Here is a 20,858-nt window from a genome sequence, read left to right as displayed (position 1 = left end):
AATTAGCTGGCAGCAGTGGGAGCCAGCCACCAGAGCTGGGGAAGGAAAGCAGCATCCCTGCAGCATCAGTGCCTCAGTGGGCATAGAGCTCACTTTCACATTGCCCGGACCCAGACCTCCTGTCCATCACTGAGAACAGTACATGGGGAAACCTTCCCCTCATTTTCGTGGCTCCAAGACAGCGTTTCACCTCTGCAGTCACTGGATAAGAGCTGCAGAGACTCATGTCATCTTGTGTGCTTGAGAGGTGCACTAGTCTGATGGGTTGCTAACAGCCGAGGGATAAGGAGGGAGCAGAGAAGTCAGTTTAATATCATTTTCCTTTTTATTATCGCTCAGCTTCTCCCCAGCAATTTGCTCAAACTTCTGTAAAACTCCTTGTCAAACAAGCCCCTGCCCAAATAGTCCTACATGTCCGCAGGACTCTATTTATGACCATGATCCCATTTAGCAGATAAGTCGAGGGGATTCGAGCAGGATTTAAGCTAAGCAGTTATCTGTGACCAGCGGCCACAGTGTGCATCGCATTAGATTTACTGGGGATGTAGAAGGCAGAGGAACAGGAGAGCAAACAGCCTTCAGAGCAGCCAGATAGAAACCTGAGGGATGCAATCACTGCTGGCAGACACAGCTTTGGGAGACTTTGGGAGCAGCCAAACAACAGGGACCAAACCCCTTTCCCTAGGACGTGGGGAGTGTTCTGCACACTCTAGGATCCTGCAGGCATCCAGCATCACTTATACTCTCCTCCTCCAGCTTCACACCACTTTCCTAGGTGGTCTCTCTTGTCTTCCCAGCTAGATATTGCAGTCTAAGATGGTACACTTAACAGGGTTGTGAAATCTGCCATAAAGTTTACTGCCCTACATCAATATAATGCCCTCAAAGTTAATATGGAGGTACCTATTTTATAACAAGGACAAATAAAAACATATCCCATTAGCACCCAGCACTGAGTCTCACTTCTGATGGCCAGATGCTGCAATGAAATGGGTGGAGAATATTAATACACATGTGTTTAAAGCTACGCACATGTACATACGCATATATATACCCATATAAAAATGAGACACTATTGGATTTGCTCACATATTCTGCAGTGTTCAAAGGGCTTTATTTCCACACTGCAGGAGAGATTGGCTGCAGATCCAGAGGCACTTCTCTGCTATTACACCATGTCGATTTTTCATCATCTCAGAGGCCCTTGTCATGGAAAAATGGATAACTCCAAATTGATCCAAGTTCAGAGTTAAACACCTGGATGTAAATGCAGCAAGGAGTGAAAAGCAAAGAGGAATCAGCTACTTCCCATGAAAAGCAATGTCACTGGGGTCAGTGGATGCTGAATTTGGGAAATTCTTTGGCTTCTCTTGGGAAGCGGTGTCTGTAGGCATTTCCACACTGAAGGGGCAGTGGCATGGAGCACTGTGCCTCACAGCTGTGTCTGTTTGTCTGTTCTGACAGCCTTGGGATGCAGCTGGAGTCTGAGTATCCCCAGGATGAAATGGAGTTGCTGGTTGTAAACCCAGCAGCACTGAGCCAAACCCAGCCCTTGCACACCCAGCCCTTTGTCAACACCCAGCCAGGCTCCAACCATGTGCTGGCTCCATGTCCTCCAGCCTGCCATGTCCCTCTTGTTTCTTTACTGTTCAGCTCAGCTGCAGTTCTTGTGGGGAGAAATAACAAGTTTTCACAAGATCTGTCACAGTTTCTTCCCCAGAGACCAACGGTTGGCCTAATAGCTGCCTGGAAGGTGCTGGGTGAGAGCTATGGGGCTGTTTGTCATCCCCAGAGAGTGGACAAGGGCCCTCCAGCTTCACCATGCTCTTCTCTGGCCAAGGATGCCCACACCATCGCCCCTCACAGCTAAGCTTTTCAGTCTTCCAAACACTGGTGCATCCCAAAACCATACCAGCAGCCAGCAGCAGAGATGTTGTCTGCATCCTCCTCTCATCTCAGTCTCATGACATCCTGTCTCCATCCATGACCCCAGGTTCCAGGTTGGTAGTGGTGATGCAGCAACAGCAGCCCCTTTAGTGACACCAGTGTCCTGATGGGTTGCATCAGTGTCCTGGAGAGCAACGTTTCAGCTGAAGCTCAAGTCCCCATTGCTCAGTGATAGCAATCCCAGGCAGGGGCAAGCCAACCCCTGGGCAGCAAGCCATCTGCCATCACCTTCCTCCCTAGCATTCTCCATGCCCCATCTCCAGCTTCTCCCTGCTGTCTTCACCCAGACACTATCACCTCTTCTTGTCCCTTCAAAACAGGTATTATTATAGACACAGTATTTTATGTTCCTATTGTAAAGTGCTGAAAGATGTGAAACGAAAGGTATTAAGTACAATCAAAGAGCAGAGAGCCTGTGTCAACTAGACTTGCAGGAGCGATAAGAGGTTTTAACTGTTTTCCCTCCATATGATAGCCTGCACATGGCATGGCGTCGAGAGCACGAAAAGGGAAATGAACACCAAAGGATGCCATCCATGCCTGTGCCCAGCTCAGCAAACATGAAGAGAAAGGTCTTGCTGCAGGGCTAAACCCCCACTGAACTCCCAAGCAATGGATAATGCCAACCTGCAGCCGAATAAAACATTAAAAGCCTCCGATAAGAAAAGGCCGGGACAAATTAGTTATACATCACCACCACCTGCTGGGTATCGCAGAAAGAATCCCCAGCCACTGCCACCCTTCCAGGCAAGGTTACCCCAAAAAGTGTGCAGGACCCCCCAAAAGCAGCTGCCTACCTCTCCGGCAGATAACACAATGCGAGGAGAGCGGTTCCCCATCAGCAGCTTGTGAGCACAGGGATTTAAAAGCATGTGTGAAGCCGATCTTCTTTGTTACTGCATCAATCCCAGGCAAAATAACAGACGGCTGGTAGAGGATGGGATTAATAAAGAGTTAAAGAAAGGTAAAATAATTAGGGTCCCACTCATGGGGCATATGGAGAATGGGGCTCGTCGGAGCAGCTTGCTCTAATTTTTCATGGAGATTACAAATTTGGTGGAGAGAGATAATAGCGTTGCTGTAATGTACTTAGGCTCTTGTAAGCCATTTGATCTGCCCCTGCCTGACACTCTGATTAATAAGCCAGAGCAATAGCGAATCAACATGGCACACGAGATGTGCGGAAAAACAGCAAATGAGGACACCCAAATGGGATTAAAGAGAAGCAGCCCCAAAGAGAGCATTTCCTGGGGCCTCCCCAAGTCCTGTCCGTCACATGTGCACATGGAATGCAAGAAAGAAGATGCAAGTCTCCTGCGAGTGGGGACAGCCTGGGCTGCACCGACAGGGCGGGTGCCCTGGCTGGCGGCAGCAGCTCTGCAGAACATCTGGATGCTGCCCCATAGGATGTTCAGCTCAGTCCTTGGGCTGTTAGAGCTGAAGAGTTTATTGCATCCCTGGATGTAAAGCAGGATCATGCCAAAGCAAAGGCAAACTGTCTCCAACCCCAGTGAGAGCACAGTGCCAGGACTGGGGTTTGGGGGAGGATGTGCTGATGTGAGACCCTTCCAGGAAGAGCACAGTGCATTGCACCCAGCAGCCGTCCAGACCCACTGCCCCTTCACAGACCCAAATCCCCTCACTTCAGAGGATTTCAAGCAGTAATCAGAAGCAGCTGCTATTGAAGCTTTACACTCAGACCAGTGGCCTGCCCTCCTTCTCAAAGTTACATGACATAAGAGATGCTGAATGATAAGAAGATAAGGAGGAATTGGGGAACGCTGTGCCAGAGATGTGGGCTGCCCCATCTCATTTCTCCTTCTGTTCAGCCCATCAGAGACCCACCACACCAGAGCCCTCCCCACCACCTCAGACATCAGCCTTGCACTGAATTCACCATGCTACCCGAAGCATCCTTCCCAGAGCTCTGGAGAAATACCAAAATCAAGTTCCCTCCACCCACAGCTCCCACAACCCCTCCACTCCTGCTCTTTCCCTTGGGAACGGCCAGGAACTTTGGACATATATGCTTTTTCATCCAGAAAATGCCAGTTCATCAAAACACTTCCTAAGAAAAGGTCACTTCAGAGGAATTTCTTTTTCCAAAAACCTTCTGGGGAAAAAAAAAAAAAAAAGAAAAAAAAGAAAAAAAAGGAAAGAGAAAGACATGTAATGGTTTAACTATCCTGTTTCAACAGCTTTAAATGAAAAATAAATCTTCTCCCCCCCCCCCACCCCACCCAGGTGCCAAATGACTTTTCATTTGGAAATGGAAGATCGTTATCGTTCTTCAAAAAAAAAAATCAAATAGAAAAGGAAGAAATCAAAAGAAAATATCTGGAAAAAGTTAAAGTGAAATGCTCGGCTCAGTCAAACGCAGCAAGTGGAAGCTAGGCTGCACTCTGCCAGGTTCCCTGGGGGTTTTCATCCCATCTCAGGGCAGGACAGGACTCCCAAGTCTTGACAAGAGCCCCAGGACAGTGAGTCTGGATCCCCACCCTAGCAGAGGCTTGTGGGGCATAGAGACATGGACAAAGAGCTTTCAACCCATGTGCTTGCCAGCAGCAGAGACCCCACAACTCGTGACATGTCAGAGCAGCATTGCTTCATAGGCTGGCAGTGGTGATAGGAGTGGGGCACTCCAGTGGGATGGGTCTTGCCAGGGGCGCCGAGCAGCAGGGATGCCCAGGTGGGAAGCAGGGAGCTGGTGTTTCTGTTCCAGCCTCCCCATACGTGTTCACAGCCCCCCGACATCATCTCCAGCACTCAGCTGTTACAGTTTAGGCTGCGTGGGGAGCGGGAATGCCAGCAATCAGGCATCCAGAAGGGAATCCAGGCCCGGTTCAATATTGAAAGAAGAAGGGCTTTGAAAGGAGTACACTCATTTTCCTGTTTCGTCCTTTGCCAAGAAAACCAGGGGGATGGAGGAAGGGGCGAAGGGGTGGGGGGAACAATGGAAAAAATGTCTTGGCTGGGCCTTCTCTGCCTTTTATCTCGTGGGCAGCCTGCCGAGACAGGGTCTTCCCCCTGCTGAGCCCGCTGGCAGATCAAATGAAAAGAGAAGAGTTATAACCCCCCCCTGCTTCCCCGCCACCACCACCCTTGGCCTCCTCCCTGCGAGGAAAAGGAAAGGAGGAAAGAGCAAACAGCACCACGATGCCAACAGTTCCCACCCCAGCTGGAGAGCAACCCATCAGCTCCCCAGGATCCATGGAGAGCCAAGACATATCCCCCCAGTTGGCAAAGGGAACCTCAGAGAGATCCAGATGTTGGTGGGGGGGGAGACGTATCCCCGTGGAGGGGACAGCACTTGATGGAAGGGGGAAGGTCAACGGTGTCTGCAGAGAGCATCTCCCCAGGGTCCCCCTGTGCCCATTCCTCCATCGTGCCAGACCTTTCAGAGCCAGCTTTGAGCAAATAGCTTAATTAAATGCCTTTATTCCAAGGACTCCCTCTGTGTGTTTGTGTATTTATGGATTAGCAGTTAATACAGTAAGAGGCTTTATTGTAACTAAATTGATTTCTTCACCTTTTCTTTTTTTCTTCCTTCTGTATTTCCCCCCCCCTCTTCCTTCTCACCAGACTGTCCTCCCTCATTACAGGGTTTCACACGGGGACCCTCAACTTCACTGGTGACAATAAGGATGTGATGGGGAGGCAATCACAGCAAGAACCTATCCAGGGAGACCAGAAATCATGATGGTTATGTGTAAGGGGTGTTCACATTGGCAGGCATGGTGGGCACAGGCTGTGTGGGGAGCTCCAGCCAAAGCCAGTCCAAGCACACTGTCTTTTCCAAGGCAACATGGCCACAGGTTGCCAAAGGGAAATCCCAGCCCCAGCTCTACCTGCAGGTCCCTGAGGATTGCTTGGTAGGGTTTGTGCAATCCCACCATCTTTTTCTTTCCAGTGCAATTCAACTTCCCTACACTATAATTCAATTTACAAGCCCGTAGCACATTGGCCCCATGAGCTGGGTGTTTAACTTGAAGTCTATGACTGCAACAGGTCCTCAAGAAATCAAGAACAAGGAAGATCAGGGTTTGCTAGCCCATTGCTCAGTAGCCCCAGAACAGTCAGAAAGCTCACAGTGTTCACAGCTTCTTGCTGTGGTTAATGAAAACAAAATTAGGCTGATAAACACAGCCACTGGGACCTGGACATTACTCTGGGCTTCCCAGGATGGGCATAGACCTGTGCTGCACTTTCCTTCCCTTTTTCTCCTTTCCCTTTTCCGTTTTGTTTTCCTTTCCTTCTCCCTGTCTCTCCCCCTATCCCTCTCTCTTTCCCCCTCCCTCTTTCTTCATCTTCCTCTTCCTTTTCCTTCCTCCTTTACTACTGCCTGCCAGCTCCTTACTTTTACTCCTCATCCCTCTTTCCTGTCTTCCCTCCTTCCTTCCCTCTCACCCCATGCCCCATGCTCGCAGGCAGGCAGAGCTGCCCTTTCCCCTCCCTATCCCTGGGCAGCAGGAGCTGAAGCTGTAATTAAACTTTGCTGGGAAGAACGTGAATCAAATGCTGTTAAAAAAGAAAAGAAACAAGGGTACCTGTGGGATTACGTGAGCCAGAAAAATGCAAAGCCGGCTTCCAGCCGCCCATAAAACAGAAGCCGTCTCCTTTCCCATTGGCAGGGTTTGGCAGAGCACAAAAAAGGCTGGGAAGAGGATTTTTATGGGAGTTATTTATAGCCTGGGTGAATAGCAGTGTGCCTGTCGGTGGGTTTCTACACCTCATCCTGTGCTGAGGTTGAGATGAGCGAGGGGTGCCAGCCTCGCCGGGTACCACCATGCTGGGTTTGGGACAGCACCAAGCAAACCTGAATGCAGCCATGGGCCCTTTCCAGCCCTTCCTGCGGGGATCAAAAGAGGAGAAATCTGGAGAAAAAGGAGTGTGAAGGAGCAGCTAAGGGTGGCTGCTTGCCTCTCAGCAGCTTTGTCTTGGCCAATGTGCCCTGCATGGGGACAAGCAACAGGCTGTTCCAGCCTGAGAGCCACCACAGCAGCACCATCCATAGAGTATTGACTATCCCTCACTCCCTAGTATCTCCACTCCTGGCCTGATGGCTTTTCCTGTCTTCCCTGGTTTGATGGAGACATCTGAGAAGCCTTTCCCCCGATCTGCACCAGGAGCCGGCACAGAGATTCATCCCTTCATGCACAAAATCAGCTCAAAATCATCACCAAACTCCAAGCGAAGCTCCAAAGTTGGCACTTCAAGAAGCACATTCATTAAATAAAGGGGAGAGGGAGAGGTGGAGGAAAAGAAAAGAGAGAGAGGAGGGGGAAGGAAAAAAAAAGATTACCTTGCTGAATTAATCAGGCTTCACTGTAATGTTCAGCCTCAGATTTTATTTCCTGTAATAAGCCCATTAATACGGGTGTCTATAGCAGGGGGCTTTTAGCAGCAGGCACCATTAGTGTAACGAGGAAGGGCTAATAGAGTTTTATTGGAATTTTTACTCCGACATCACAGCCTTTTAAAACAGCTGTCTCAATAGGCATTATTATTCTGATTAACGTTTAGACAGCACAAATCATAGTGATGCCCTTGGTGTCCCACAGGTTTTATCATAATCATCCCCAGTCCCCAGTGCATCAGCTAGTCCTCAGGGGGCAGAATTTTAGACCCTTGCAGGGGCTGAGGGTCATTTCTTTTCTCTAGTGCCAATGTATTGGCTACTTCTGAGGGTGCCTGCTGGGAGTGTGATGGAGCAGGGTTCTGCTGTTACAGAAGCATGGTGGAAGCAGCTGGAACCAGCCAGGTGCTTTCTGAGCATCTCTGATCCTCCAGGGAATTAAAAAGCAGGAAGGGTTAAAAAGCAAGGTGACATGCTGGGCATCCATTCTGGCTTCACTCTCGCTCTGTTTCCTGTCCATGTGAGAATTTAATTTTTTTTTTAAATAATTTAATTTGATTTAATTTAAATCATTCAGTCATAGAATTAGAGAATCACAGAATGGTTTGGGTTGGAAGGGGCCTTAAAGCTCATCCAGTTCCAGCCCCTGCCATGGGCAGCGACACCTTCCACTAGAGCAGGTTGCTCCAAGCCCCTGTGTCCAACCTGGCCTTGAACACTGCCAGGGATGGGGCAGCCACAGCTTCTCTGGGCACCCTGTGCCAGCGCCTCAGCACCCTTACAGGGAAGAGCTTCTGCCTTATATCCAAGCTAAATCTCCCCTCTGCCAGGTTAAAGCCTTTCCCCTTGTCCTGTCCCTACAGGCTTTTGTCCAAAGCCCCTCTCCAGACTTTTTGTCATCCCCTTTTAGGCACTGGAGCTGCTCTAAGGTCTCCCCAGAGCCTTCTCTTCTCCAGGCTGAAGAAGCCCAGCTCTTTCAACCTGTCTCCACAGGAGAGGTGCTTCAGCTCTTGGAGCATCTCCATGGCCTTCTCTGACTCGTTCCAACAGGTCTACATCCTTCTGACATCAGTAGCTCCAGAGATGGACACAGGACTGCAGGTCTGCTCTCCCAAGAGCAGGGATGACCTGGTCATGCTCCTTTTGATGCAGCCCAGGATGCAGTTGGCTTTCTGGGCTCCGAGCGCACACTGCATAGTCATGTACAGCTTTTTATCAACAAACACTTCCAAGTCCTTCTCCTCAGGGCTGCTCTCAATACATTCTGCACCCAGCGTGTAGTTGTGTTTGGGATTGTCCTGACCCATGTGCAGGACCTTGCACTTGGGCTTCCTGAACTTCATGAGGCTTGCACTGACCCACCTCTCAAGCCTGTCCAGATCCCTCTGGATGGCATCCCTTCCTTCCAAGTTGTGACTCCACCACACAGCTTGGTGTCTCCACCTGCACTCCAAGCCATTGACCACAATGCTCTGGATACAACCATTCAGACAATCCGCTGTGTAGTTCACTGGAATCTATGTCTCTCCAGTTTAGAGACAAGGATTTTGTGCAGGACATTGTGTGAATTAAGTATTGCAGTGGCAGTTCGGGTGCCCAAACCCAGCAGTTTGCAGGACAGCAGCCAGACCCAGGGCTGGGAAAGTTTTCCCTCACAACCCATGCCAGGTGGTATGGAGCCAGGTCCAAGGCAGAGGCACCACGAGAATCCCAAATCATGGGTGTCACACAGGTCCTCATACAGCCCAGGAGCATCTGCAGAGCTGGCACAAGGGTTCCTACTGCCCAGTCAGCTGAGGTGGACATGGTCTGTCCTCTGTGTTGTTGATCCTATTTGAGCCATGGGGAAACTGAGGCACAGGGAAGGGCAGCAACTTGTCCACAGGGACAACAAAGCAGCCCAGAGGAGTACTGCCTTCCAGCCCAAGCATATAGCCCACAGGGAGCAGACAGGCTGCCATGAGTTATAGACAATTGTGAGCAAAATAAGCAAGGGATTAAACACCAAAAGCAAACAGGCTGCAAATGCACTTTTGTTTTTTATCTGTCACATTTTGTTTTGCAGGGATAATTTATGAGGACTTCTTATTGCAATTGAGAGTGGGGAGCAGCAGCTGGTTCATCCCAGCTCCAGTTGTACCCTGCAGGCTTAATCCAGCTTGGGTGCACTGGAGAGGGTGGTTTGGCTTGGAGCTGAGCAAAGGAGCCTGAGGGCACTGGGCATGCTGAAGACCTACTAATTGCTTTCTCATTAGCATCTAATTAGAATATGTCCACCCCCTTTACTCTCCCAAGGGCTTTGCCAGGAGTCACCCTGTGCCCAGGCAAAGCTTGGGGGGTGAGTTTCCACCCTGGATCCGTGCTGGCATTGCCATGTCTCACTGCTCCCAGGTCTTTGTTACCGACTCCTCAGCATCACTGAAGATAATTAACAAACACGTACAGTTTCCTTCTCTGGAACATCAGCATGAAGGGGATTCCCCTTCCCAGTGGCCACTGGGCAGGCGCAGATGTTTGTGAGCCCTCACAGCTGGCTCCAGCAGCAGGGGGTATCAGGCACAGCTGGGATGCCTGATAATGCCCATGCCAGGATTCAACTGGATTTAGCAACGATACTGGGTCCTGCAAGGGCTCCTGCCTTCTCCCAGCATCTTTCCTACTGGGGGATAACCTTTTTTTGTTCAAGCATGACAGCTATGCAGCCCCCTGCCCTCCCATCTGTACCTGCTTCCCTCCCTCCCCTGGGTTTTAGGTGAATCCAGCAGGAATCCAGACTCTTCTGGAATTTCTCTTGCTTTAAACAGAGACCCTAGCCCCACAGTGGGGTCCCATGTAGGAGAGAGGCTGAAAATCACATGCAATAGCAGGTCTCCATCACTGAGAGCCAAGCCTTCCCAACGTTGGGCATGCAGAAAATTTAGGGGGAGCTGAGGGAATCCACTGCTCCGTGACCACATGGACGCTGCAGCATGATGGTATTTCACGATCCAAACAATAAACAAATTAAATTCCACCCATCCTAAATCCCATGCGGAGCCTGTGGCTCTCTGCTGCTGGCAGGCAGCATCCAGGCATCCCACTGTGTCCACCAGGGACCAGCAGCCCTCCCACGAAACATGGTCCCGAGAGCTCTGAAAATGCCTTGCAGGGAGGTCTCAGTGACCATCAGCAGAGGGAAAAAACAGCAGCTGGCTGAGGCATGGGTAAGTCACCTCCAAAATTGCTTCCTGCTGGTCTCAGCCTTTTGGAAAGCCCCTTCCAAAGCAGCTGCCAAGCCCTGAGGAGATGCTCTGAGCAGCCCAGGACAAGCTGGGTGCTGTTTGCTGCCCAAGGATCTGCTCCCATGCTCCTGTGTGTCTGTCTAAGCCAAGAACTAGAAGGGGTTTGGGTTTTGTTTCTCATTCTCGTGGCATAGCAGATCTCCCCCCAGCATGGAGCCGTCTGCTGCAGGGCACCGGGGTGTTTAGCATCTGCTTAACATTTCTAATTGTTTTCATGTTCAGCGCCTGATGCTGTCTTTTTAGATAGAAACAGCCATCCCTCCCTCCCTGCTTCCCTCCTTCTCCTCCTTCCTCCCTCTCTTCCTCCATTTCTTCCTTCCTTTTCATCCACCCTTCGTCCCTGCCTCCTTCACTTGCTTCCTCCCTTCCTTCTCCTCTCCCTCCCCTAAAAATTTACTGATTTCTTCCTTATTACATTCCTAAAAGCCCCATTCAGTTAAAGGCAGCAGCAAGCAAGGAGAAACTCAACGATAAGGGCAAAAACAACAGTAAAACTGGAATGAAATGACACCGTAAACCCAGTACCAGGAGGGACAGTAAAACTGCAGTTTGGCAGGAGCCAGCAGGCCTGCACTAATAACTTTTTTTTCCTGATTAAAACACTCTGGTCACAGATTAACTTCCTTTGCTCAATATTTATTGTCTCACCTGCACTGAGAGGCAGGGAAGAGAGGAAGAGGGGTGGGCAGGACTGGGGACTCGGGATCTGCAGCAGGTCTGTGTGCAGCTTTGCAGCCATTGTAAGCTGCCTAGGACATGGACACATTATCAAAGGTGATGAACGCACCTCCAGCAGTTACCCTCCATCACTGAGTACCACCAGTAATGATGGTACTCACACCAACAGTCTCTGTGCAACAGGGCAGCATCCCAGAGTAGCATCCCAGGACTTGGCAATGGCTGCAGAAGAAGTCCGTGTAAGAGCTGGAGATGCCCTGGGTCTCCCAGGCATTCAGGACAGGGGCAGTTATGGAGACAGGCACTGCTACAACACAGTCAAGCATACTGGTTTGTCTCACTTGAGACAAAGCCCCAGCAACTCTGGGAAAACCACATCCCTTGGAAGATTGACCCATTTGTTTCAGTGGCATCAGAAAAAAAGGATGGAAATAAGGCTAAAATCCTGGCCATCTCCCTTAAGGCATCTGTACATCTCCTCATCTCCCACTGGGCTTATCACTGGCTCCTTGAGGAGCACAGGACGTGCCAGCCTGGAGCAGAAGCACCACAGCCCTTTGCTAATCACTCACAGCCCTATTAACACACCACAGAGGGAGCAAACGCCTCCACTGGATCTCAGGGCATCTTTAATGTAGTAATTCCACACTTAAGCTTCAATGCAGCTCCTCTCACTCCCCTCATTGCCTGTTCTGCTCATCCTCTCAAAACAGCTCAGGACATGGAGTGTGAAGGATGTATTCACCCTGATGCTGGGGAACTGGAGCTCAGAACGAGGGTGATCCCATTGCAGGGACACTTTTCCTGGGATTTCCAACAGCTCCCAGGCAAAAGTTAAACATCAAGGCACATCCCAACAGGCCTCAGTTTCCCTTTGATGCTGCCAAGTCAGGAGCAACATCTGGGAGCGGTAAATCTAATTTTTATCAAAAAATAAAAGAGGTAATTAATTCTCAGTCCACCTCTGATCTATTTTAGCATCAGCTAAACTCCAGCAGCCGCTACCTGCTGGGGAGAGCATCCCAGCATCAGTACCAGCGCTCCTCGGCACGCACCGCATCCCCAGCCTCCATCCTAAATCACAACACAACAAACAGGCTGTTCATTAGGAGCTGTTTAATTAAGCAATATGGATCCTGCCTCGATATTTACAATCCCACTTGCTCTGATTTATTAGAGAGAGAGAGTCTCGTTTTTAAAAGACGGCGACTGTAAAGTTTAATACCGCTTGACTTACTGCGAGTTTCATTTACGGCCCCGGGCCAACGCAATGCAGCCAAGGCTCAGAGCCGGTGGGCTATTAAATCACAGCTAACTGTGCATGGAAGGAGATGACTAGCATCGTTACAACTGGTTCAGCGGCTAATTATCCCAATCTGGATTCACACATTTAAGTCAATTCGTTGCCACTTTTCCAGGGCCCTGGGGAAAAGCGCAGAAGTTCGGAGGTTGGAGTGAAGGCACTTGTTGTGATGAGAAAGGCTGAGAGCGGTGATGGGGATGGCTGCAGAGCCCAGACAGACTCTGCTTATAGCAGGAGGGAAGAAAACGGTTTGCAAGAGCCCTGACTCTGAGCTGGGCACCCCACCATGCTATGCAGGGGGTATGTTGTGTACAGTGATGGCTCCAAGATCAAGGGTCTCACCAAAACCCACCATCCCCTCCCCAAACCCCTTGGGCATGTGGGGAGGCTGAGTGGTGAGATGGCTTATGGGCTCTGGGATGGGGTGACTGGGAAAGAGGATGGGGCCAGCATGCAGGAAGGACACATCCAGCCTGGCTCTGACCCCCACACTGGCCCAGCCCTTTTTTCTGCCCCAGCCCCATGTGTAGGGATGGGGAAATGATGCACAGACAGGGCAAGGGGGGGCACAGCCCTCGCCAAAAATTGTCATCTTGTAGGTAGGCGGAAAGCATTTCTCTCTTTGCAAGGTACTTCCAGCCCCCAGGAGCCCACTCACAGATTTGACAAGGCCTCATTAAAGAGTTATGAGAATGGCTCTTTAGTGACAAATAAAAGATTATTTCTGCAAAGAAAACGATGGCAAATGGCACTGTGCATCCCCCCACATCAGCTGTGGGGCATCACTGTCCAGGACCTACCCCAGGACAGTCCTGGGGCTTCCCTAGGGGAAGGGGCCGCAGTGGGGGACAGCACAGAGCTGGCTGCAGCATCCCTCAGCTCAGTCTAGGGATGAGACTGCTGCTGTCCCACACCACTGGTGGGCATCCCCACAGCCCTGCACAGCAGCCACAGAACCTGCAGCAGGCACGACAAGGGCTGAACCCCGGCAGCCTCAGGCAGAGAGGAGGAAGAGGAGCAGCTCTGGAGCCAAGTATTCTCTCCAGAAGCATCCATGCAGCAAGTTTGCCAGGCCTCAGCCCTCTCCAGAAGCTGGTTAAGCCTTGGGCAGCATCAGTACTCCCCTGCTTCCCACTCCACCCAAGCCCGCAGCGCTCAGAGACAGGCTGAGAGCTCCCCCCAGGGAGGAAGAGGAGGCAACGCAGAGATAAGGACAGCAGCAAGTAGCATGGGGCTGCCAGCACATCCCCTGCAGCCCCAGTGTTACTCCCCCCCAGCACTTGCGGTCCCTTCCAGAGACCCCCAAACCTCCCACCTAAGGCCAAGAGCCACGAGGGTACAGGCAGAGGCACTTTGCTTCCAGGTTTTATTGACTAGGGGGATCTGTGCTCCTCCACAGATAGGTAGCACTCCCAGTCCCACCAGTAAGACTGGAATAGTAAGGAGGGTAAGACCTTTAGTGGTGGTAGGAGCATGCTGTGGAGGCAGAAGAGATAGGGAAAGAGACAGAACAGCACCACCTGTGTGATGATGCCACAAGATTAGGACTGGAGCATTCCAACAGGCAAAACCAGTCCCTAAGTGGGGACAAGCCATGACAAGGCTCAGGAGAAGCTCGAGATCAGAGGGCTCACAAGTGATACAAGTTGCCAGGCCTCAACTCTCACCATCCTCAGCTGATTCCTCCTCCTGGCCTCATCAAGCACAGCAAGGGCTGGCTCTGCTGCTCCCCATCATGACCTCTCCTCAGCCCTTTGCTTGTAGTGCACCTCGGGGAGGCTCCTCAGGCGCTCAGCTGCCTGTGGGACACGGCACAAGGGACAACCAGCAGCCGGTCCTGAGGATGGCCCTATCACAGGACTCCCCATTCCCCACAATGCCCCCCGCGCTCTGCTCACCTGCTCCGGGGTGAGATCCCGCTGTGCCTGTGCCAGCATCTCATAGCCCACCATGAACTTGCGGACAGTGGCAGAGCGGAGCAGAGGGGGATAGTAGTGGGCATGGAGCTGCCAGTGCCTGCAGTCCTCCTCCAGGTAGGGACCTGTGGGAGCTCCTGGCAGGGGTGCAGCCACTTCATGAGCCCCATGGATAAGCCCCGTGGGTAAGAGGATTGTGGGGGTCCCCAGCCATGTCACTCACCGTGCCAGCCCATAGAGTAGGGGAAGGAGACTTCAAAGAGGTTGTCGTACTTGATGAGCAGCCTCTTCATGATGGAGGCCAGGCCTGCAAAGGAGTGCTGGGGAATCACAACCCAAGCTGGCCAGCCCCCTCTCAGGGCAGACAGCACACCAGGCTGGAGGGGGTCAACCTCGGCACCCCTCGCCATAGTGAACATTGGTGCCAAGAGAAAGGGATGCACTTGGCAGTTCCTCCCCTCTCCCCCCATGCAGACAACCCAAGCAACATGGTGGGAGTCCCCATTCCTCAACAGCCACTGCCCCAGAAGTATGGAGCACCATGTGCTTCATCACCCCAAACAGGAAACTAGACCCTCCACCAGTACTGGCTGCACCTGGAAATCCAGCTCTTATCCTAGCAAGATGGGGGTGCCAGTTCTGTCCCCCAAGCCAAGCCCAGCAGCTAGAGGGTCCATGGACCCAAAGAGCTGCCTCCTAATGAAGGCCAATCCCAGAGGACATAGAATAGGGGATAAGAACCACTCACTGTCCCTCTCTCCCTCGTGGAGGTCCTGGAGGCGGCAGACGTGGCGACGTGGCACCAGCAGGGTCTGGTAGGGCCAGGTAGCCCAGTACGGCACTACCACCAGCCAGTCCCTGTTCTCCACCACCAGCCGCTCCTGCAGGACATGGCGCTCCATGGGGACACAGGCAGCTCCAAAGCCCCGGGGATGGGCGCTCCCAGGGTCCCACTCCAGCACGTATCCAGCTCCCAGGGAAGGGATACTGACAACAGGCACATCCTCACCTTCCGACGAGCCTCCTGCTCAGCGTACTCCAGCAGCATGGGCACACCGTGCTGGCTCAGGTGCTGCTGCTGGGTCCGGTCCTCCAGGCGCGCCTCGTTCGGGAGGAAGCTGCTGGCCCATACCTGGAGGGGACATGGGGGGAGAGGTTACCTGCACCCTGCATTTACAGGGGTGCCCCAGACACGCTGCCCATCTGCAGGTCCCGTGCTGCCACCAGGTGGAGAGTCTGACATGTGGTACCACAAGGGACAGTCACAAGGAGGGAAGGTGATAGGACAGGTATGAGGGTATCCTTCTGCAAAAAGCCCTGGGACCAGCGCGGGGGGATTCTCGTTCACATCTTGTCCTTTGGTTTATTGTAGGGTGGCCCGCAGGAACTCGCAGTTAAGGCAGGTGAGGGTGGGACAGCCTCACCTGGCAGTGGGGGTGAGGGTTGGAGCACCCCATCATCGCTCCCTTGTTCTCGAAGATCTGTGGAAGAAGAGGTGCAGCCAGCAGGTTCCAGCCCCAGGGTCCATAGTGTCCCTTCACACCAGGAGAGCATCCCAAAGGAGAGCAGAGCCTCACATCCATCCAAAAGGCTCAAAGGGGCACAAGGCAGGGACAGGGATTGTCCCAACCTCAAATACTGCCAGAGCACCTATTGCTGGCCCCCTGCCTCCACCCAAGCCCCCCAGGGCAGGGAGAGAAGGGCAGCCCCCACCAGCCCCGGACCTGGACCCAGGGGTAGGAGGCACCCAGCTCGGCCGCCAGCTCTGCCCATGCATCGATGACAGCCCGGATCTCTGCCACGGACATGAGAGGCAGCGTCAGGTCCGACCAGGGGTGGAAGCACATCACCTTGCTGCAGAGGAAACACACATGGCTGGGACTGTGGGGCATCTCTGGGGACCCCCACAGTCCTGTTGGGTGCAGTGGAACCAGGGACAGGGATGAGATCCCCAAAATGCAGGTGTGTGAAGAACAGGCAGAGCAAGGAGGGGAGGAGGCTCACTACAGCTTCAACCCATTGATCCTGGCTGACATCACGGACCGGACCCCTCAGAGCCATGGATGTACTTACCACACCCCCCGGGCTGCTGCAGCTCGAAACAAGGGATGATCACTGTCACCTGGGGAAGGACAGAGAGCGAGGAAGGAGAAGATGCTGAAGGAGCACCCATGTCCCTCCAGGCCACCCCACAGCCCCCCAAGGATCTCAGCCTGGGAGTCCCCATCAACCTGCTCTCCCCCCAGAATTTACCAGGCTCTGGAGAATCAGGCTGTAGGGCTGGGAAGTCATTTGGGAATACGAAAGTGCCCTCATACTGGGGGTTCACCTGCCAGGGCAAGAGATGGGATTAGAGGGGACCAGGGCAGTGGGGGGAGCCCGGATGCCCTGGGTCCTTGGTGGTACCTCGCCATTGGCCCGCGTCGCCCCGGGGCAGAGAGGGTTGTTGGGGTCCCAGCGGGGCACATCCTCGGGGGGCGGCTTCTCCAGCTGCCCCTGCCACGGCCGCTTCACCCGGTGTGCCGATACCAGCACCCAGTCATCCCGCAGGGGGTTGTAACGAGCGTGCTGGTGCTCTGCAGGGAGACAACAGTGGGGCGTCAGGGAAGGACCCCACCATGCCCCCCAGCAAGAGGGTCTGCACCCCGCCTTATGCCCCATCGGCTTCACCCCCTTCTCCCCCCCCCCCCCCCCCAGTCCGGGGGGGTTCCCCGCTGCCCCCCCCGGGCAGGGAGGGTCCCCGCAGCCCCGCCTCCCCGGGGATGCGCTGGGGGTCCGGAGGCGCCAGCCCCGGCCGTACCGCTGGCACAGAAGCTGCCGCCCCCCTTCTCCTCCTCCTCCCCCGACGACGACGGCTCCATGCCCCAGCGCTCCCGGAAGCCCCGACGGCAGCACCGCCCCTCGGCACCGGCCCCTTCCCTCCGCATCGGCCCCGCTCCGCTCCGCCCCGCCGCGCCGGCGCAGGGCCGCTGGTGGCCGGCCATGGCGTGTCGGCGGTGGGGGCGGTACCGGTGCCCGTCCCGGTGCCGGCGGGGCGGAGCGGAGCGGGGCGGGCAGCATGGTGGTGGCGGTGGCGGGGCGGCGGGCGCTGCGGGCCGGGCTGGCGCTGGGCGCGCTGGCGCTGGTGCTGCAGGGGCTGCGGGGCTGGTTGGCCTCCAAGCGGTACGAGTTCACCCCGGCCGAGATCGCACAGCTCGCACGGCACCACGCTGGTACGCGCCGCCCCTCGACGGGGCCCATCGGCCGTGGAGGGGGTGACGGGGAGCGGGGATGGGAGCGGGAGTGCGGGGGAACGTGGCGGCGCTGGGGAAGGGAGCGGTAGCGGGGACGGCGATCGAGGAGGTTCCGGTGCAGGGGGACTGGGATCATGGCGGGGATGGGACCGGGGTCGGAGAGGGGCCGGGAGGCTGGGAGTGGGGCAGCAGCATGGGTATTGGGAAGGAATCAGTACCGGGGCACAGGGACGGAGAGCGGGATGGGGGAATAGGACTGAAGGTTCGCAGCATCGCCCAGCCCGGATAGGGCGGGATCGCGGGTAAAGCGGCTCTCGGTGCTGGGGCAGGTCGGGGGCAGGACCGATCTCCAACTAGGAGGGGAGGGCTCCCCCCGTAGGACACAAGATGTACAGTGGCAGCGGTGGGGCTGCATGTCACCAGAGCAGGGCCACCGTCACCTTGCTTGGGTTCCCCATGTTGCCAAGCACCTGGGGTGGGCCATAGGACTGGAGTGCTTTGGACTGCATGTCCTCCATCACCGTCTGGGGAGCAGCCACAGGGGATGAAAGTTGGAGAGAGATGTCTTCCCTAGGCAGACCTCTCCAAAGATGTGTTGGGACCCTGTGGCTACGGAGGGGAGTGAAGGGGGGTTCTGGTAGAGGAGGGGTTCTGGTAGAACTCTGTGCCAGGGACTCACGGTGACCCCGGGTGCTGCAGGGCTGGACCACGAGCTGGCTTTCTCAAGGATCATTGTGGAGCTACGGAAGAAGCACCCGGGCCACATCCTGCCAGACGAGGACTTGCAGTGGGTGTTTGTGAACGCGGGTGGGTGGATGGGCTCCATGTGTCTCCTGCACGCCTCGCTCACTGAGTATGTGCTGCTCTTCGGGACGGCTGTTGACACTGGGGGCCACTCAGGTAAGCAGGGGGACAGGGCTGGTGGGCAACGGCCTTCTCTGAGCTCTCTCCACTTACTCAGATACATCTGCCTTGGCCGTGGGGTACCCAGTGCATGGAGCCCACTGGTCCATTTATGGGGTGTGGATGCTGGAAAACACTCTTTACATGGAGACCATCCCCCCTGGTGTCCTGCAGCACGTGCAGGTCCCTGTACATGCCGTGCCGGCTGGCCAGGACTCTCCGCATCCAGCTGGCAAGCAGTGGCAGGCATTGCATCTCCCAGCACTTCAGCAGGGAGGAAACGCCAGACACTGGAAATGATGGGGCTTAAGGACAGCAAACAGCCTGGGCTCATGATATGTGACCAGTCAGACAAGCAGCCTGAGTACCAGACCCAGCTGTACTCCTCACTGAGTCAAGGCCCTGGGCATCCTTCTCCCTGGAGGGCTGCTCTGTAGTTCAGCCCTGGACTCCGAAGCTGTCCCAGGCATGGATGCACTGAGCCAGTGCTGTCTGTCTTCCTGCAGGTCGGTACTGGGCAGATATCTCTGACACTGTCATCTCGGGGACCTTTCGGCAGTGGAAGGAGGGGACCACCAGAAGTGAGATCTACTATCCAGGTAAGTGCAGCAGCTCTCTGAGCTGCATCCACATCCTGGGGAACAGCCACTCCACTGTCACTGAGCCTCTTCCTTCCAGCTGACATAAGCCAAGAGCTCAGGATGGGGCAGTTTGTGTCCCCAGAGGCACATCCTAGCATCTCAGTGAGTGCCAGTAAGAGAAAAGTGAGCAAGACTGGGGAGAGGTTGGGGTGCTCGGCCCTGCAGGTCGCGATCCGAGACATCTCCTCTTTGGGCATGATGCAGAGGAGCTGCTGGGAGCCGTGCTGGTTTTGTGTGTTGGCAGGAGACACCATCGTGCACCAGGCAGGAGAGGCCACGTCGGTGCAGTGGAGCGCAGGCACCTGGATGGTGGAGTATGGCCGGGGCTTCATCCCCTCCACGCTCGCCTTCGCCCTGGCTGACACCCTCTTCAGCACTCAGGACTTCGTCACCCTCTTCTACACCCTGCGTGTCTACGCCAAGGGCCTGCTCCTGGAAGCCAGTGCCTTCTTCAGCACCATGGGCTGCTGAGCTCAGCTGCCGGGGCGCCCTGCTGTGCACAGCTGGCTCCTCTCCTCCCAACCTTCCTCTCCTCCCAACCTTACTCTCCTCCTCCTCTTCCTCCCTGAGCCCAGGCTCTAGCAGAGGCAGCAGGAGACCCCCCCCCGTGCCTTCCCTACATTGCTCTGTTGTTCCCCGTGGGCCAGCTGGGTGCCAGGACAGAGGGACTGTGGTGGTCACAGCAATACAGACCGCCAGTTCTCTTCACTACCCACCTCTTCCCCTCCTTTCAGTTGGAGCCGTGTCCTGCTTTTCCATCTCTTCCAGCTGGAGTGGCCTTGTGGGATACAAACACCTCTGTGTGCCCCCAGCATGCAGCAGGAGAGGGGCTGGAGCTGTTGCTGCTCCTGAGACATCAGCAGGAGGATGCCACCCTCAGGGCAGGGTGCGCCCTCTGATCCAGAGCACCCATTGTAAAGGTCAGCTGAGAAGTTCCCATCTCCCTGGCAGTGTGCCAGGGCTGCGGGCAGCACAGGATGCTGTGTTCAGCTGGCAGCATCCCCCATGGCTCCATCCCTGCTGATGTAGGTTGGCAGCACACAGTGTCACTCTGGCAAGGGGCAGGATCTGCACGGAGACCCTTCAGCAATGGGGGGATGCCCAGACTCTGTGCTGGAGGTCCCTCCTGGGCTTCTGTGTGTTACCTGTCCCAGGGGATAGCCAGAGCTGGAAGGGGGTCCCCTTCCCATAGTCCCCTCCCCATAGTCCCCTCCCTGCAGTCCCCTTCCAAGGTGGAAAGCCACCGTCTGTCGCCTTAATGGAGAGCCCGTTCTGTGTGGCCTCAGGGCTATGCACATACCTAGTGTCTGCATGTGCCCAAACCTGTCGTTGCTCAGGATAGGATTTTGCCCCTCAAAACGCTTCCCCTGTTTGTGAGACCTTCTCTGGGGACAGCCACCCCTGTTGGCTGCTGTTGTGGGGTCCCAGCCAAGGGAACTCTGCAGGCCCTGACCAAGCCTGTCTGCAGACCCTGATTGCAGCCCTGCAGCCAGACCTGTGTGGGTTCACTGCTTGGTGGAGGGCTTTCACCTCCATGCTGTTGCCAAACACGTGTGTGTCTCTGGCCACCAGTCCTGTAGCATGTCTCTTCCTGCTCCCC

General features: G+C 54.6%; 2 protein-coding genes across 4 annotated transcripts; one reads left to right on the top strand and one right to left on the bottom strand.

Annotated features, from left to right (window-relative positions):
• Positions 1 to 13,914: 13,914 nt before the first annotated feature.
• GALT (galactose-1-phosphate uridylyltransferase) lies at positions 13,915 to 17,444 on the bottom strand. 3 transcript variants are annotated; one of them, XM_061477126.1, is made up of 11 exons: positions 17,282 to 17,444; positions 16,888 to 17,057; positions 16,735 to 16,810; positions 16,555 to 16,603; positions 16,206 to 16,335; positions 15,906 to 15,962; positions 15,491 to 15,613; positions 15,230 to 15,362; positions 14,705 to 14,788; positions 14,464 to 14,618; positions 13,915 to 14,364 (listed from the first exon to the last, which is right to left on the bottom strand). In XM_061477126.1, the coding sequence occupies exons 1-11, from the start codon at positions 17,406 to 17,408 to the stop codon at positions 14,299 to 14,301; spliced, it is 1,170 nt and encodes a 389-aa protein (XP_061333110.1). In that variant the 5' UTR covers positions 17,409 to 17,444; the 3' UTR covers positions 13,915 to 14,298. The 3 variants fall into 3 exon arrangements, with proteins under 3 accessions (XP_061333110.1, XP_061333112.1, XP_061333111.1); XM_061477128.1 differs by lacking the exon at positions 16,888 to 17,057 and having other exon boundaries at positions 17,282 to 17,388; XM_061477127.1 differs by lacking the exon at positions 16,888 to 17,057 and having other exon boundaries at positions 16,206 to 16,603; positions 17,282 to 17,305.
• A 46-nt stretch (positions 17,445 to 17,490) lies between these two features.
• SIGMAR1 (sigma non-opioid intracellular receptor 1) lies at positions 17,491 to 19,966 on the top strand. The gene is made up of 4 exons (XM_061477129.1): positions 17,491 to 17,693; positions 18,414 to 18,614; positions 19,124 to 19,216; positions 19,503 to 19,966. The coding sequence occupies exons 1-4, from the start codon at positions 17,540 to 17,542 to the stop codon at positions 19,727 to 19,729; spliced, it is 675 nt and encodes a 224-aa protein (XP_061333113.1). The 5' UTR covers positions 17,491 to 17,539; the 3' UTR covers positions 19,730 to 19,966.
• The last annotated feature ends 892 nt before the right edge of the window (positions 19,967 to 20,858 follow it).

Source organism: Pezoporus flaviventris, unplaced genomic scaffold, assembly GCF_033815535.1.
Source record: "Pezoporus flaviventris isolate CSIRO_AGI_PZ_B2104156 unplaced genomic scaffold, CSIRO_AGI_Pfla_v1 ptg000100l, whole genome shotgun sequence".
NCBI classification, from domain to species: Eukaryota; Metazoa; Chordata; class Aves; order Psittaciformes; family Psittacidae; genus Pezoporus; species Pezoporus flaviventris.
This window is presented reverse-complemented; position numbering and strand designations above follow the sequence as displayed.